Below are 13599 nucleotides of genomic sequence, written 5' to 3'. Positions count from 1 at the left end.
TTTGACAATATCAATACATGAATTAGAAGCCTCGTGAGGTCCTGTGGGTTGATTGCCACAGTAAATTTCAAGCTTCAATGTACAAAATGTTGAGTCAACAACTGCAAAAATTTTCAGACCGTACTTTGCGGGCTTATAAAAGAGCATCTCCCGCGAAAGGGTTCCAACTTCTCGTCGATTGTGAGTTCGTCACCTGGTGTATAAAAGTTTTGACAGTTCTGATTGAAAGATTCAAAAAATTCTCTTAGTGCTTCAAGCTTATCAGTTTTTCTTCGCACATACCTTGTGCCTTTATCATCGAATCTAACAGCAGCACACAGGTTTCTGAATCGCTTGAGATCCACTGCAAAATTTCAATTCCAGTACCATCTTTTGCCCATGCTTCTTCCAAATTGAGTTTTGACATTTTTTTTTTACACCCTAATAAGAATCAAATTCCTACAAAGGCCAAAATTTCTGCTCAATTGGTATCATACATACTTCTCTTTGAGATGTTTTGGAGATCATCTGCAGTCCTGTTACATTTGAGATAAATATTTGTATATTGCACGATAGCACTAATTATATTTGTATTTATGATTTTCTGGAAAGCCGAAAGCTCATCATTTATATCGTCACAAGTTTTAGCACTTGGACATATTTTTTTCCATCAAATTTTCTCGAGGCATTCTGGCGAATTTGCTCTTGAGGGGAACTTTATTCCACTTATAAGTTTCCTTTTCTTCTTTCAGAAACTTTCCTTCAACTTTCTTCTTTTTGTAAATTCTTTTTACAAAAAAGTCCTCATATTTTAAATCACTCATGTCATTTTCAACACCACTAAAATCGTCATTTGTTAGGGAAACATCATTTGAGGAAGGAAAATGAGGATGTTTAGACACATTTCCCTCAATTTCTGAGTCACTTTCATGATCAAAATGTTCGATGACTTCCGATTCATCAACATCAGATGCGTTATCCAAATTGTCGGAGTCTTCATCAAACGATACTTCTTCTAAAACACGCAAATAATCTTCAGGAGGTACAATATTCTTTCTGTACATATTTGGAGGAGCGGTGTACTGCATTCGCCTAAGCGACATGTTCACAATAACTGCTTTCGGAAGGAAGGCGAAAACCAGACTGACCAGAAATACCAGGTGCACTCAGCAATGTTTCAAGGAGGGTAGAGGAAAGGAGGAAGCTCAGGAAGGGGTTGTCTAAAAATTACAGCCAAAAAAGAGGGCATTGGCATACTCTGTACGCTGACTCCTACATTGCAGGGTTAATCAGCTAAGTAGCTAGCCATAGACTAAAAAAAAAGTTCTGTATGTTACACTGTTTTTGTATTGCAGCAAAGTGCTCAAGGGCAATTAGCTACAGGAATTTGTGAGAAAATGTTTCTGAGAAGCATAATTGTTTGTCAGATATGGAGAAAAACCATGAAAACCTTATATGGGACGCCTGTTCTGTCACTAGGAAATTAACCAGAAACTACTAGTTTTCAGTGGTTTTATCCATTGCTGAGTGAAATGCTGCTGTTAAATTTCATATTTTAGCAATAGAAATTGCAAAATGTATTTATTGCACAAATATTTTCAAGGTTCAGTGAATCTATAAGCATTGTGTTATATCATTCCCATGCCATTCAGCTAGAGGGTACTGTCTGGTTTCTGATAGTGTTAGTGACACAAAAGATGCTAAAAATGAAAGATGTGGAAGGCCGTGATAGCCTAATAATATATTTTCAATTATTTAATCTTTGTTATATTTTGTTAGTAACTTTTGTTAAATTATTTGGAGGAACATTTCTAACACCATTAGCTACAATGAATCGTCAGATGCAATGCATTGCGGATGATAGCAGTTCACCGAGAAAGGAAGGAAGGATGATAATGATACCTTTGCTAAAAGTTATCTAATTTAAATAAAATGAAAAATAAACTTTGTTGTGAATTTATTTAACAAAGAATTGAAAAGAAATTGCAAATGATATATCATGCTATACACACGCAATAAGAATTATATAGATTCATGTGTTGAAAATATGTATAATGCATTTGTAACCTTATGTTAATTTTAGTCATTAAAGGATGAAAAGTATAAATCTAGAATGCTTAAGTATATTTATTCAATTCTGAAGACAAACTCAAGCAAGAATAAAACTAAGCATAGATAAGTCAGACAATTTACAGGCATGTAATTTTGAATTATTTACTCTAAATCTCGGTGAAGGATTATTTAAAAATAGAACAGCTTACTTGATCATAATAATAATAAAGAAATATTAAATTCAAATTTTAACACTATAAACACACTATTTAAAAGATAAATAAATTTTTGAATAATTGTTACCCACAATTTTTTACACTTCACAATAAGCGAAAATAAGATGCTTATTACAATTTAAGAAATAGTAATATACGTGAACAGTCATTTCTTTGAAATAACAATGTCTTTAACGAAAGAAAAATAAGATAAAGAAAGAACAAAGGAAAGATGAGGAAAAGTTGGAGATACATTGTTATATCAGTTTCAGCATAGTAAAGGCATATCTAAATTAAAATAGTTCTGTTAGAAATAACTATTATAATTAGCGATAGTTATAGATTTATACAGGGTGATTCCATGATCATAGGCCAAACTTGCAGGGGTGGTTGAGCATACTAAAACATGTATTTTGTGTATAGGAGTGTAGGGTCTAAAGTGGCATGTTAAGCCTCAAACGCGAAAAATGACACGAGAGGAAAAATGAGTTTACTTACAAAATCAACAAAAGTGCTTCTTTGTAACAGTACAGTAATCACAAGAAATGTTCAAGAACGTGACCAGCAACAGTAATATGAACAGCTGTGACTGGCTGGCAATGCAGGGGGTAGAGGGCGGTAGTGAGCTGCACAAACCGAAATCCGATGCATCAGCGGAAGAATTACTTTGGCCAAAATTACTTGGATGATAATTTTGCAGGGCGATGGATTGGGCACAGTGGACCAGTCCCATGGCCCACCCCGTTCACCAGATTCATACAGCATGGATTTCTGTTTATGGGGCATATGAAGGGCATCATTTACGAGACACCCGTTGACTCGCTGGAGGACCTCGTTGCACGAATATCTATTGTGGCTGCAAGCGTGCATGAAATGCCTCACATTTTTCAAAGTGTTCGACAAACTCTTTTATGACGTTACCAAGCATGTATTATTACTGGTGGTTACAATTTTGAACATTTCTTGTGAATACTGTATTGCTGCAAAGAAACGCTTTGCGTTGATTTTGTATATAAAATCATTTTTCCCTTCTGTGTCATTTTTTGCATTTGTGGCTTAACATGTCACTTTAGACCCTACATTCCTATACAAAAAATACATCTTTTATTATGCTTAACCACTCCTACAAGTTTGTCCCATGATCATTGAATCACCCTGTACATACAGTAATTACCTATATAAACTATTTAGCATTTGAACAGTATAATTTTTATTTAAGTGTTATCACAATTAAATCCTTCCTCTCATTTTACAGTTTCACTGATCAAAGAACCTGTAACCTGTAAGACTATTATTATTATATATTAAATTTTTACAACTAAAATACAGCAAGAAAGGAAAGAGGAGGTGTTATTTTCAAGTAAAGATAACCGATTAATATGCACCCCTGGTTTTGACTTTTGGTAAAATTGCAATTTTTGAGTACATGTGCAATAAAAAACAAATCATGCATGCATGAGAAAACTACAGGTCTGAGTATATGCAATTTACATGCTTTATAATTAAATGGTTATTTTGCTAAATAATATCTACCAAACGTAAAAATAAATATCAGTTATACAGATTCTTGTTTCTTTTTCCTCAGAAAATGCTTTTTTTATCAATATTATTTATAAATGGAATAATACCTATGGACCGTTAAAAATAGCCAAACAAATGTTTTTTTGCCAAGCCACAAAGTGATGCATAAGTTGGCAACATTTCTTGTGGATGCGGATAATCAGAGAGTATTTAATTAAATGTATGTGAACATAGATAAAAGGAACACAATTTTTAATTTCTCAAACTAAACTATAAAAAAATAGACTTACTGAAAAATCGTTGGTAAAGCTGTGATCATGAAGCGTCCACTTAGACCTAAAAATATAAAGTTATCTTTTCATGTTGAAATAAAATATCATATTTTTACTTTATTTCCCTCTAGTGAAAAGATAAAAACAAAGAAAAAGTAAGCATAAAAAATACATAGTTGTTTTGACAAAAAATATTTTATAAAGACTTTCCTTTTTCGGTTAATAACATATCATAACATTCATCTTTTCAGAAAAGAAATTATCATGGTATGAAAAAATAATTTACTCCCTTTTAAGCTCAATTAAAATTTATAAATAATAAAATAAATTTGAGAAATATTTTAAGGAAAAACAGAGAAACATTTGTATGCACTAAATTTTTAGTGCAACTTTACACATTTCAAAACAGATCAATTTTTTAGCCTCCTCTAGAACAGATATGTTCAACATGAGATCAGCTATTATATTATTAGACAGATTCAAACACTGCATGTTTCATATAGCAAAGTACATCTAGTGACAAATATTCCTCAATTGGGATCAAGTGACAAATATCAAATATTGCATTCTTTTTATATAGGAAACGGGGACATGAAACATTGCAGCATTTGAATCTTACACAGTCAAAAACAGAAAGTCAGTATTGACAAAATATTATTATTATTTTTTTTTTACTTAATTCTACTTAGAATAACAAATTGTCTCAAAATCAATGCACCACTTGTCAGTTGGAAACCATTACCCTCTAATATTTGAGCAGTTAATTTAATCTTCACCTTGAACTTATCAGTAAATTCAATACTTTTAAAACCTGAATTTCTTTTATTTAATTTACATCATTTTTATTATTCATACTAACTTGAGTATACGGTGCAAAGTCTTTAATCCGGACTCGTCGGGACTTCGGCGATTCCGGATTAGGGATTTTTCCGGATTATAGATCATCAATTTAAATGTGGTAAGATAGCACGCAGAAATTATAAAATTAAAAATATGAAACCATAATTTATGAAATAAAGAGCAATTATCATCTAAAGGGTATCAAAATTTACAAAAAAAAAAAAAAAAAAAAAAGCTTGGTTCATCTTTACAATATGGTAACTGGTAGTTTGGCGACATTTTGGAGGCGATAAAGGTTACTACCTGGGACTTTCGTAATAATGTGAGCAGTACTCAGTTCCGATTACGCATTATTTTGCGTGAGGGAAATGAGAGATCATGGGATATGTCATGTGATATTAATGGACGAATTATGGTTCTTTAATCGGAAAAGGGGGGAAATCGGGAAAAAATGTGGAAATTTTGTATTTAGCTTTATTCTGTGTTGTGTGAAACAGTGTTGTTTAATTTTTGGATCCCATGGCCCTAACTAAAGTGAATTCGAAATGGGTATTTAGGCATTGTGATAAAGAGAAGTTTGCTTTTTATTTAATGGAGGAAGTATGGAGGAAAAATTCGCAGAAAAAATCTTTCAATAATTTTATTGAATGAATTAGAAAAGTGTATCCGCCACGTAATCAAGATTCTGAAGAAGATTAGGTAAGTTAGTATTTTTAATTATTTGAGGATATTATTTTTATGCATTGTTCTCAATGTAAGGTGGAAAGGAATTTGGTATTATGGGAAAATTGTTATTAGCAATGTTTTTAGCAATGATTATTACAGATTTATAGCGTTATTAGCAATGATTTAGTTTAAAGTAATTAGGATTGTAAGGTAATTTTTATTAATTTAATGTACGTGCTCATTTATATTTTAAGTAGTGTTTTTGAATTTAATTATATTTTAATGAAATGATAGTTATTTTGTGAATTTTATGTTTGTAGGAATTTGGTATACGTTTAAGTTGAAATAAATGTGCATGGAAATAATTTAAATATTTGATACTAAGTATTTGTAATGCTTGCAGTATGAATTCGTTGGTGACGTGCATAATGTAATACATGATTTAGAGGTAAAAGTTTTTGGATATTTTATTTATTTTATATGTGGAAATGTTCATATTTGTAAAGGGTAAATACTTTTTCGCGATCAGGTAATTTCATATATGTTCTTTTTACCGGGTTTAAAGATTGAGAAAATTGTCATGTATTTTCGTGAAATTTTTCTAATTTATGAGAAAAAAGCAGTGTACATGGATATAGTGAAGGGTGTGCGCAATGCCATTTTTGTGCAATTCTGGGATGTTTTTTTAAGTAAAAATAAGTTGGCGTGTATGTGTTATTTTGAGAAACGTGTAAGGAGTATGGTATTGTGCACTTTTTCCCAATTTTGCAGTGAATATTTGTCATGATTAAGCAGTTTTGTTTGATAAAATTTCTAGCATAAGTGTAATTCGGCTACTAGATTGTTGGAAGAAGTGTTCAGTAGATAAAAAGAAAAGAAACATGTCTTTACTTCGTGAAGACAAAATGGCGGCGGGGAAAAAAATAGAGGGTTGCTGTAGGAGAGTTGGTTGCCAAATTTTCGCCAAAAAATCGCCAAGTTACCGTAATGTAAAGATCAACCAAAAGCTTAATATATATTCGTTCACTTTATTAAACATTTCTTTCAATGCGCGCATGCGTAAAACATACATTACACATAGTCGAAATTAGAAAATTGCAACCAGAAAACTATTTGATGCGTATTCGTGATATTTATAATGACGAGGAATTTGATTTAAATCATATCAAAGACTGAGTACATCAAGATGAAATACTACATTTAGTAAGGAATTATAAGCCGAATAAAATAAAAACATCTGCCCTGAAGGTAAGGATAGTGCTGACAGATCAACTTCCAGTTTATTGCACGCGGTGACGTCCCCCCCCCCCGCAGAGCAGCGTGAAATTGATAAACAGATATCGGAATGGTTAGAGAAACAAAGGATATGCCTTTATCCATTTTTTTGAGAAATTCCACTTTTTGTTTGATGGACATCGAAACATGCTTTCGCTTTGTAGATCCTTTGGCAGCTCCAGAATCGGAAATTCTTTTGACATAATCGAAAGTTCAAGCTTACTTTTATAAAATTGCTCAAACAGTCTGCAAAAAATAATAAGGCAGATCCAATTAGAAGATTAAGGAACAACGCAATCTGCAACATTAACTGAAATAGACTTATACCGTCCGTTATACATTAAACGTGCATGCGTAAATGCGTTTACGCATGCACAGAAAGTTTGTAGCTTTTGAGGTTCAGATTAGACTTTGTATTGTATTATGTATGTCATCATTCCTGAAGATTTTGTATTTCAATTACATTACCGATTTAACAACAGTAAAATATAAACTTGCATAGTCATTGGAATTTCAATAAAAGATGTCAGCTAGGTGTGAAAGTTTAATTGTTAGCCTAGTTTCAATGCTGTTTGATCATTTTAAGTTTATCAAATAAATAAACAGCCCTTACATATTTATTTGAAGGTATTTGATTTACATGAAAGTCTCCCCCCCCCTCCCATGAGAAAAAGTTAAAAGGGGGAAAAAAAGTGAAAGGTTTCAGATTTTAATGGTCTCCAAAAGGGTATTTAATGCTCTCTTGCTGCGCTCACAATCTACCAGTCTGCTCTTGCTCTCACTTCTGCTAACCCATTTTAAAATTTTTAAGCTTTACTATTACACATTGTTTCCTTTACACTTAAGCCACATATAGTTCAACAGAAAATCACACTTTTAAAAGCTACATATCAGCATTTGTTTAGAATTCCACTGCAGTGATACGAGTTGGCATAGATTTTTAATATTTTTTCAGTCGTTTCTCAGTTCATCATACCAACATTCAGTTTTCTTGGTACTTCAGTATTAGTTTCAGAAAATGTTAGTAGGATAATACATCCTACTAACATTTTCTTTTTGTCTATTTTTTTTGTCATAACTTTTTATGAGTTAACATTATTTACAAAGTTCATATACAGTTCTGCACATGGAAATTAAGTATTTTTAAGGATCGTCAATGAAAAAAAAAATTAAGGACCTATAAAGCAAAAACCAACTGAACAAACTAAAACAATTATCTAAACCAAACTTCACATGTATAATATAACTTTTGTAACTTCACTTTTGTAATTTTAAAGAACAAAATAAATCTGTAAGTAGGATGTATTATCCTACTTACAGATCATAATATCCTCTAACATTTAATTTAAAGGCGAATTCAAGAATAAAATTAGCTTCATAAAGCTTTTAGCATTAAATTATAAAAGTTCTTGAAACATTTTACACTTATAATAATCCTACATATTTTAAAGATTAGTGGATTTTTATTTTGGCTTTGCTAACAGCTTTATATTGATTCTTTTCATGCCTCATTTCATCACATATTTGCTCAGACCAGAGGTATATGAAAATTTTATGTGAAGTTTAATTGTGAAGCAAAATAATAATCAGCATGACTCATAATAGAAGTCTGGTTGTTGCCATCACAGCTGCTTGCTTAAATATAGAAAGCTGCTGATCAGAACAGATGACATTGGTATGGTTGGTTAAGTGTTGAAAGTTAGCAGCACTTAGTTTGACCCAATTAATTTTGGAGCTTTGTGTAGATTTGCTGGGTTTGTAACCCAGTTAATGTACAGTATTTAATAGAAAGTAATACAAAGTTCCAATAAGCCACTGAAACACCACAGATGATAGGTTGTTTTGTACTATTTTAAGTCTCATTAGCTGTAAGAAACGAAGTTTTATGTTAATTTTTACTTTTTTGTGTTGTGTCTTGAATCCACAATAAGGATTAAAAAAAGGATATAACTCACATTAACACCTAGAAAAAACTTCTAAGGGTGAACAACTAGTTACAAATAATTACATTACATAGTTAGATATACTTAGACATAATAGATTTAGGTACTGTTCGGTTACCCGGACCGGATTCAGAAATATATATATATATATAGGTATGTACGCACGCACATATGTATGGATATATACGTCCATCTCTGCAGGTATATATGTACATACATATGTGTGTGTATACACACACACATACATGCATACACACATTTCTGAATCCAGTCCCAATAACAGAAGCATACCTACATTCACATAGTTACAATTGCAATTTTTTTTCTATAATTTCTAAAAAATCTCCATTAAAAAGCACTAAGAACATTTTACAGCAGTTATGGTGTTGTTTCTAAAATTACATTAGTATAACTGAAGGCTTGTGTTGCTTGGTAAAGGCTCTTGAGAGAAGAAGAGAGTTTGTGATAAAAAAAAAAAAAAAAAAAAAAAAAAAAACAAATTAGCAATATGCATGCGACACATCTCTTTCTTATTGTATATATAGTTCAATTTTTGTTTGATTTGTTTTTGCAAAGATAGCATTGTTATGTTTCTTAATTTTCTCATGTTTATTACAATTACTTTGAGTTCTATTTCATAATTCCAATTAAGATTACTACTGTTCATTTTATACAAATAGTCTTGAATTAACATGCATAAAAGTGAAGGTGTCGGGGAATATTTACTCAAGTATTTTGTAAATTTTACTACATAAATTGCTTTTCACTCAAAATTTATAAAGAATCTTGTATTAGCGAAAATGCTTCATTCAGAATGAGTTTTTTGGTACTCTACTTTGGTTATAAATCCCATCACTTCACGGAACTACAATATTGGCCTAAATTAATTTGCCAGTTTGGCATCATCATTCTTACTTGAGTAAAAGACGAAACACCTTCACATTTATTAATAATTGTTCATTGAACGGGAGTTCGTTTGTTCCCCTTGAAAAGTCAACTAATTTCCGATCAATAGCGATAATTACCAATTTTTATTTTCATTTTTAATTTCTTTTTCAAAGTTTGAAATTTTGTTATTCATGATTTAAATTCAAGTCCCCGTAAAACTTTTTTTTTTTTCATAACTTACATTCAAGTTACTTTAAAACATAATTTTCGGAATTAAACTTCCTACATATGGGTTCCCTCTTTTTTGATATTTCTACTAAATTAATATTAGGAGATAATATAATCAATACTTCTTTAGTAAATATATATATATGTGTATACATAAATACATAGGTAGATAGATATATACAGCATATGGCAGATATTTTTTTTATATGTAAGAGACAAGAAATATAAAATCAACATGGACCAAATATGGCTAATTTTCTATTCTCTAAATACATATATAATTACAGAATTTTCTAAAATTATGTTGTTTAATTGCTGTTTTCTCTTTCTTTCTCTCTACATCTGTATGTAATATTAACTTAAGACAGATAATCATCAAATCTTCAATCAGTTCAGAAGAAAGTTAGATGAAATAGGTCATATATTTAAACAGAATCAAAAAACACAAAATACATATAAAAATAAAAATTTAGCAAAAATAAAATCAATAATATTCATTGTATTAAATTACATGTACCACACATTTTATTGTACAAGAAATATGTCTAAATGCTTGGTATTTTTCTTTAACATTCAATTCATTAAATTACATTTATTCTACATCATTTGAATTTCAAAAACAGGTCACACTATAACTGGATTCTTCTACTTTTCAATTAATTCAGTTGGCTTGAAAGAACCAGTCATACAAATATAATTTTCTTTAACTGTCCTTCACATGGCATAACAAGGAAAATTTCAAGAGATGCTTATGCAAAAGCAGAAAGAAAAAAGTGATAAGTGTGAAAAACTTAAGATGCAACATATGAAAAAACAAGGAAAAACCTAAAGCTTAATATTGAAGGCCAAATGAAACATTAAAGGTTAAATGAAAGATTAAAGGCTACAACAATGAGGATTTAACTATGACAATTAATAGCAAATTCAAAACACAACTAAATAATTCAGTAGTTTTAAAATTGAAGACAGATCTATTTTAAAATTAATTACTTTTCCCGCAAAAAAATAAAATTAAAACTCTAGTGAAACTAGAACATTTAAAGAGACAAACTGAAATCATACACAATCGCACTGCATTTTGTTTATCTTTCAAAAGTCACAAATACAGTGGTTTTAAGCTGAAATGAATACCAATTTAATAAAATTAATGTTACCTATTTTTAAATTTAAATTGGCAAGTATCTTTAATAATAAAATTTTGTTTGAAGACCTTCATACATCAACAATTTGACATATGGTTAAACGACTAAAAACATTAAACTGGATTCATATTTGAGCAATTTAACTGTAAAAATTATTAAGTTTCAGTAATAAGATTTATGTAAAAAAATAAACTATGCACACTAAACTTTACCTGGATTTTGGGTGACATCAACATTTGCAACTTTTATACTTAAATCATCACTCCACTGACCAAATTCTTCCCATATAGGCTGTAACTGTTGACAAGCAGGACACCAAGGTGCAAAGCTAATAAAACGAAACTATATATATATATATATATATATATAACATATAAAGAATCCTTAATGCAAAAATAAGTACAGTCAAAAGTCGTTAATTCAGACACCCATAATCCGGAATGATCTATAATCTGGACCTCAAAGCTAAAAACTTTTTGCGCACGTGCCGCGTTGACACATGTGCATAGGCGTTTACGCATGCGCGTAAGACCTTCATGACTGCGCATATGCGTGTGCGCAAGCGCAGAATACGTTTTTACGTGCGCGTTTAATGTATAACGGACAGTATAAGCTAAAATTATCTAATTATCTATTTCAGTTAATGTTGATGATTGCGTTGTTCCTTAATCTTCGAATTGGATGCGGCTTATTATTTTTTGCAGACTGTAAGAGCAATTTTATAAAAGTAAACTTGAACTTTCGATTATGTCAAATAGAATTTCCGATGTTGGAGCTCCCAAAGGATCTACAAAATGAAAGTATGTTTCGATATCCATCAAACAAAAAGTAGAATTGCTGCAAAAAATAGATAAAGACATGAAGAAAGTGACAGAGAGGTTAGTGAAAACGAAAAAATTTCGACTGACAAGTTAGTCGGTATTCTCAGCAGAGCAATTACGGTACTTGAACAGCGGAACTTTTTAACTGAACAAGAAATTATGTCTGTTTATAGAATTAAAGAGAAAGTATTATCACATAAAACGAAGCAACTTAAACAACTTACATTGAAAGAAATGTTTAATAAAGTAAACAAATAAATATTAAGCCTTTTTTTTTTTTTTTTTTGTAAATTTTGATACCCTTTAGATCATAATTGTTCTTTGTTTCATAAATTACCGTTTCATATTTTTAATTTTAGAATTTCTGCATGCCATCTTACGGGATTTAAACTGATGATCTATAATCTGGAAACATCAATAATCCGGAATCGCCGAAGCCCCGATGAGTCCGGATTAATGACTTTTGACTGTACTAGGTAACTGTATAACATATGGCAATTTTTGTACACATGTTTTAATACATACACAAAATTTAAAACTTTTCCTGAAAACAAATCGAAAAGAAAAAGTGGAACTTTGGTTCATAAATTTAATTCATTAAAGTGTGAAATAATTATAAACTGAAACAATTTTCCCCATAGAAATGAATGTAATGAATGATACGAATGCATCCTCCCATGACCTTATCAAGCTGGGATACTAGGTAGATTGTGGATTAACAGATTGTTCTATTTCAGGTGGCTACAAGGGCTCCATGAACAACCGCTGCTAGAAATAAGACCTGTATCCATCTCTGTTAAGATGTTGGGAGGCTTATCCAAAGAACGTCTTATGTACAATACACAGGGGCATAGCTAGAGGGAGGGCAAGAGGGGGCATCTGTCCCCTGGCGCAGAATCCAAGGGATGCCAAACTGATGTTACGACATTTTAGAATTAAATGTTTTCCATCCTTGGCAAGCAGTACAGGGCACGAAATCTTCAGTTGCCCCTGGGTGCTGAAAACCCTAGCTACGACTCTGACAATACATATTCTTTGGCTTATCTGCCACTTCAAGCAGTCTTTTGTGGGTAAGATATTCGGGAAGCAATTTTAAAGTGCCAGCCATTCAAGCATCTAAATTCTACATTCTAGATATTTGGACAACAAATACTCAAACCTAATGAATAATTTTAATAAAAATTCTTATTTTAACAACTGTACGAATGAACAGTTCACAAAAACTGAATCTTGGTGACATTTAAGTAATATTACATGACCAGGTGATAGAAACGGTTCATTTTCATGTTTAAGGCTTATGAAATACGTCTTTTATGCATGCGATGTGTTTCGTTTCTCAGAATCACACATTCCTTTAAATGCAGGCTTTTGATATTCAAGTGGGTAACAAATAAGATGACTGTTTTTATATGATGATTTTATTGACATTGATGATTAATTTTATACACTCAACTATCTGGAATTTGACATTTTCTGAGCTTTCCAGATAGTCAAACTTTTACTGTACTTGCTGTTTACTTTTCTTTTACTGGTTTATTTTTATTTCTTAATTTCCTAATGGTCTGGAAACAGGACACTCCGATTTTAGACTTTGAATTTTATAGTAAAACAGTTTCATCTTCCAAAATTGGGGTCCTGTAGATCTGGATATTGGGCATTTGGATTTAAGACTTTGTACTGTATACATAAAGCAGTTTCACCTTCCAACTTGAGAAAATGCTACAAGGCTTCTAGATGATGACGTTTTCAGCTGAGTT

General features: G+C 31.2%; 1 protein-coding gene across 1 annotated transcript in view; it reads right to left on the bottom strand.

Moving 5' to 3' along the window:
• The window catches only part of LOC118199534 (thioredoxin-related transmembrane protein 1-like), a 52163-nt gene that overhangs the window by 36874 nt on the left and 1690 nt on the right, over window positions 1–13599 (bottom strand). The window contains exons 2-3 of the mRNA XM_035371424.2: window positions 11234–11349; window positions 4058–4103 (exon numbers count right to left, since the gene is read on the bottom strand). Coding sequence (XP_035227315.1) covers window positions 4058–4103; window positions 11234–11349 — 162 coding nt within the window. The remainder of the gene's footprint in view (window positions 1–4057; window positions 4104–11233; window positions 11350–13599) is intronic.

Source organism: Stegodyphus dumicola, chromosome 4, assembly GCF_044657685.1.
Source record: "Stegodyphus dumicola isolate Sdum_Otavi_A_Nest chromosome 4, ASM4465768v1".
In the NCBI taxonomy this organism is placed as follows: Eukaryota; Metazoa; Arthropoda; class Arachnida; order Araneae; family Eresidae; genus Stegodyphus; species Stegodyphus dumicola.
Note: the sequence above shows the minus strand (reverse complement) of the source record. Positions and strands in the feature narration are given on the sequence as shown.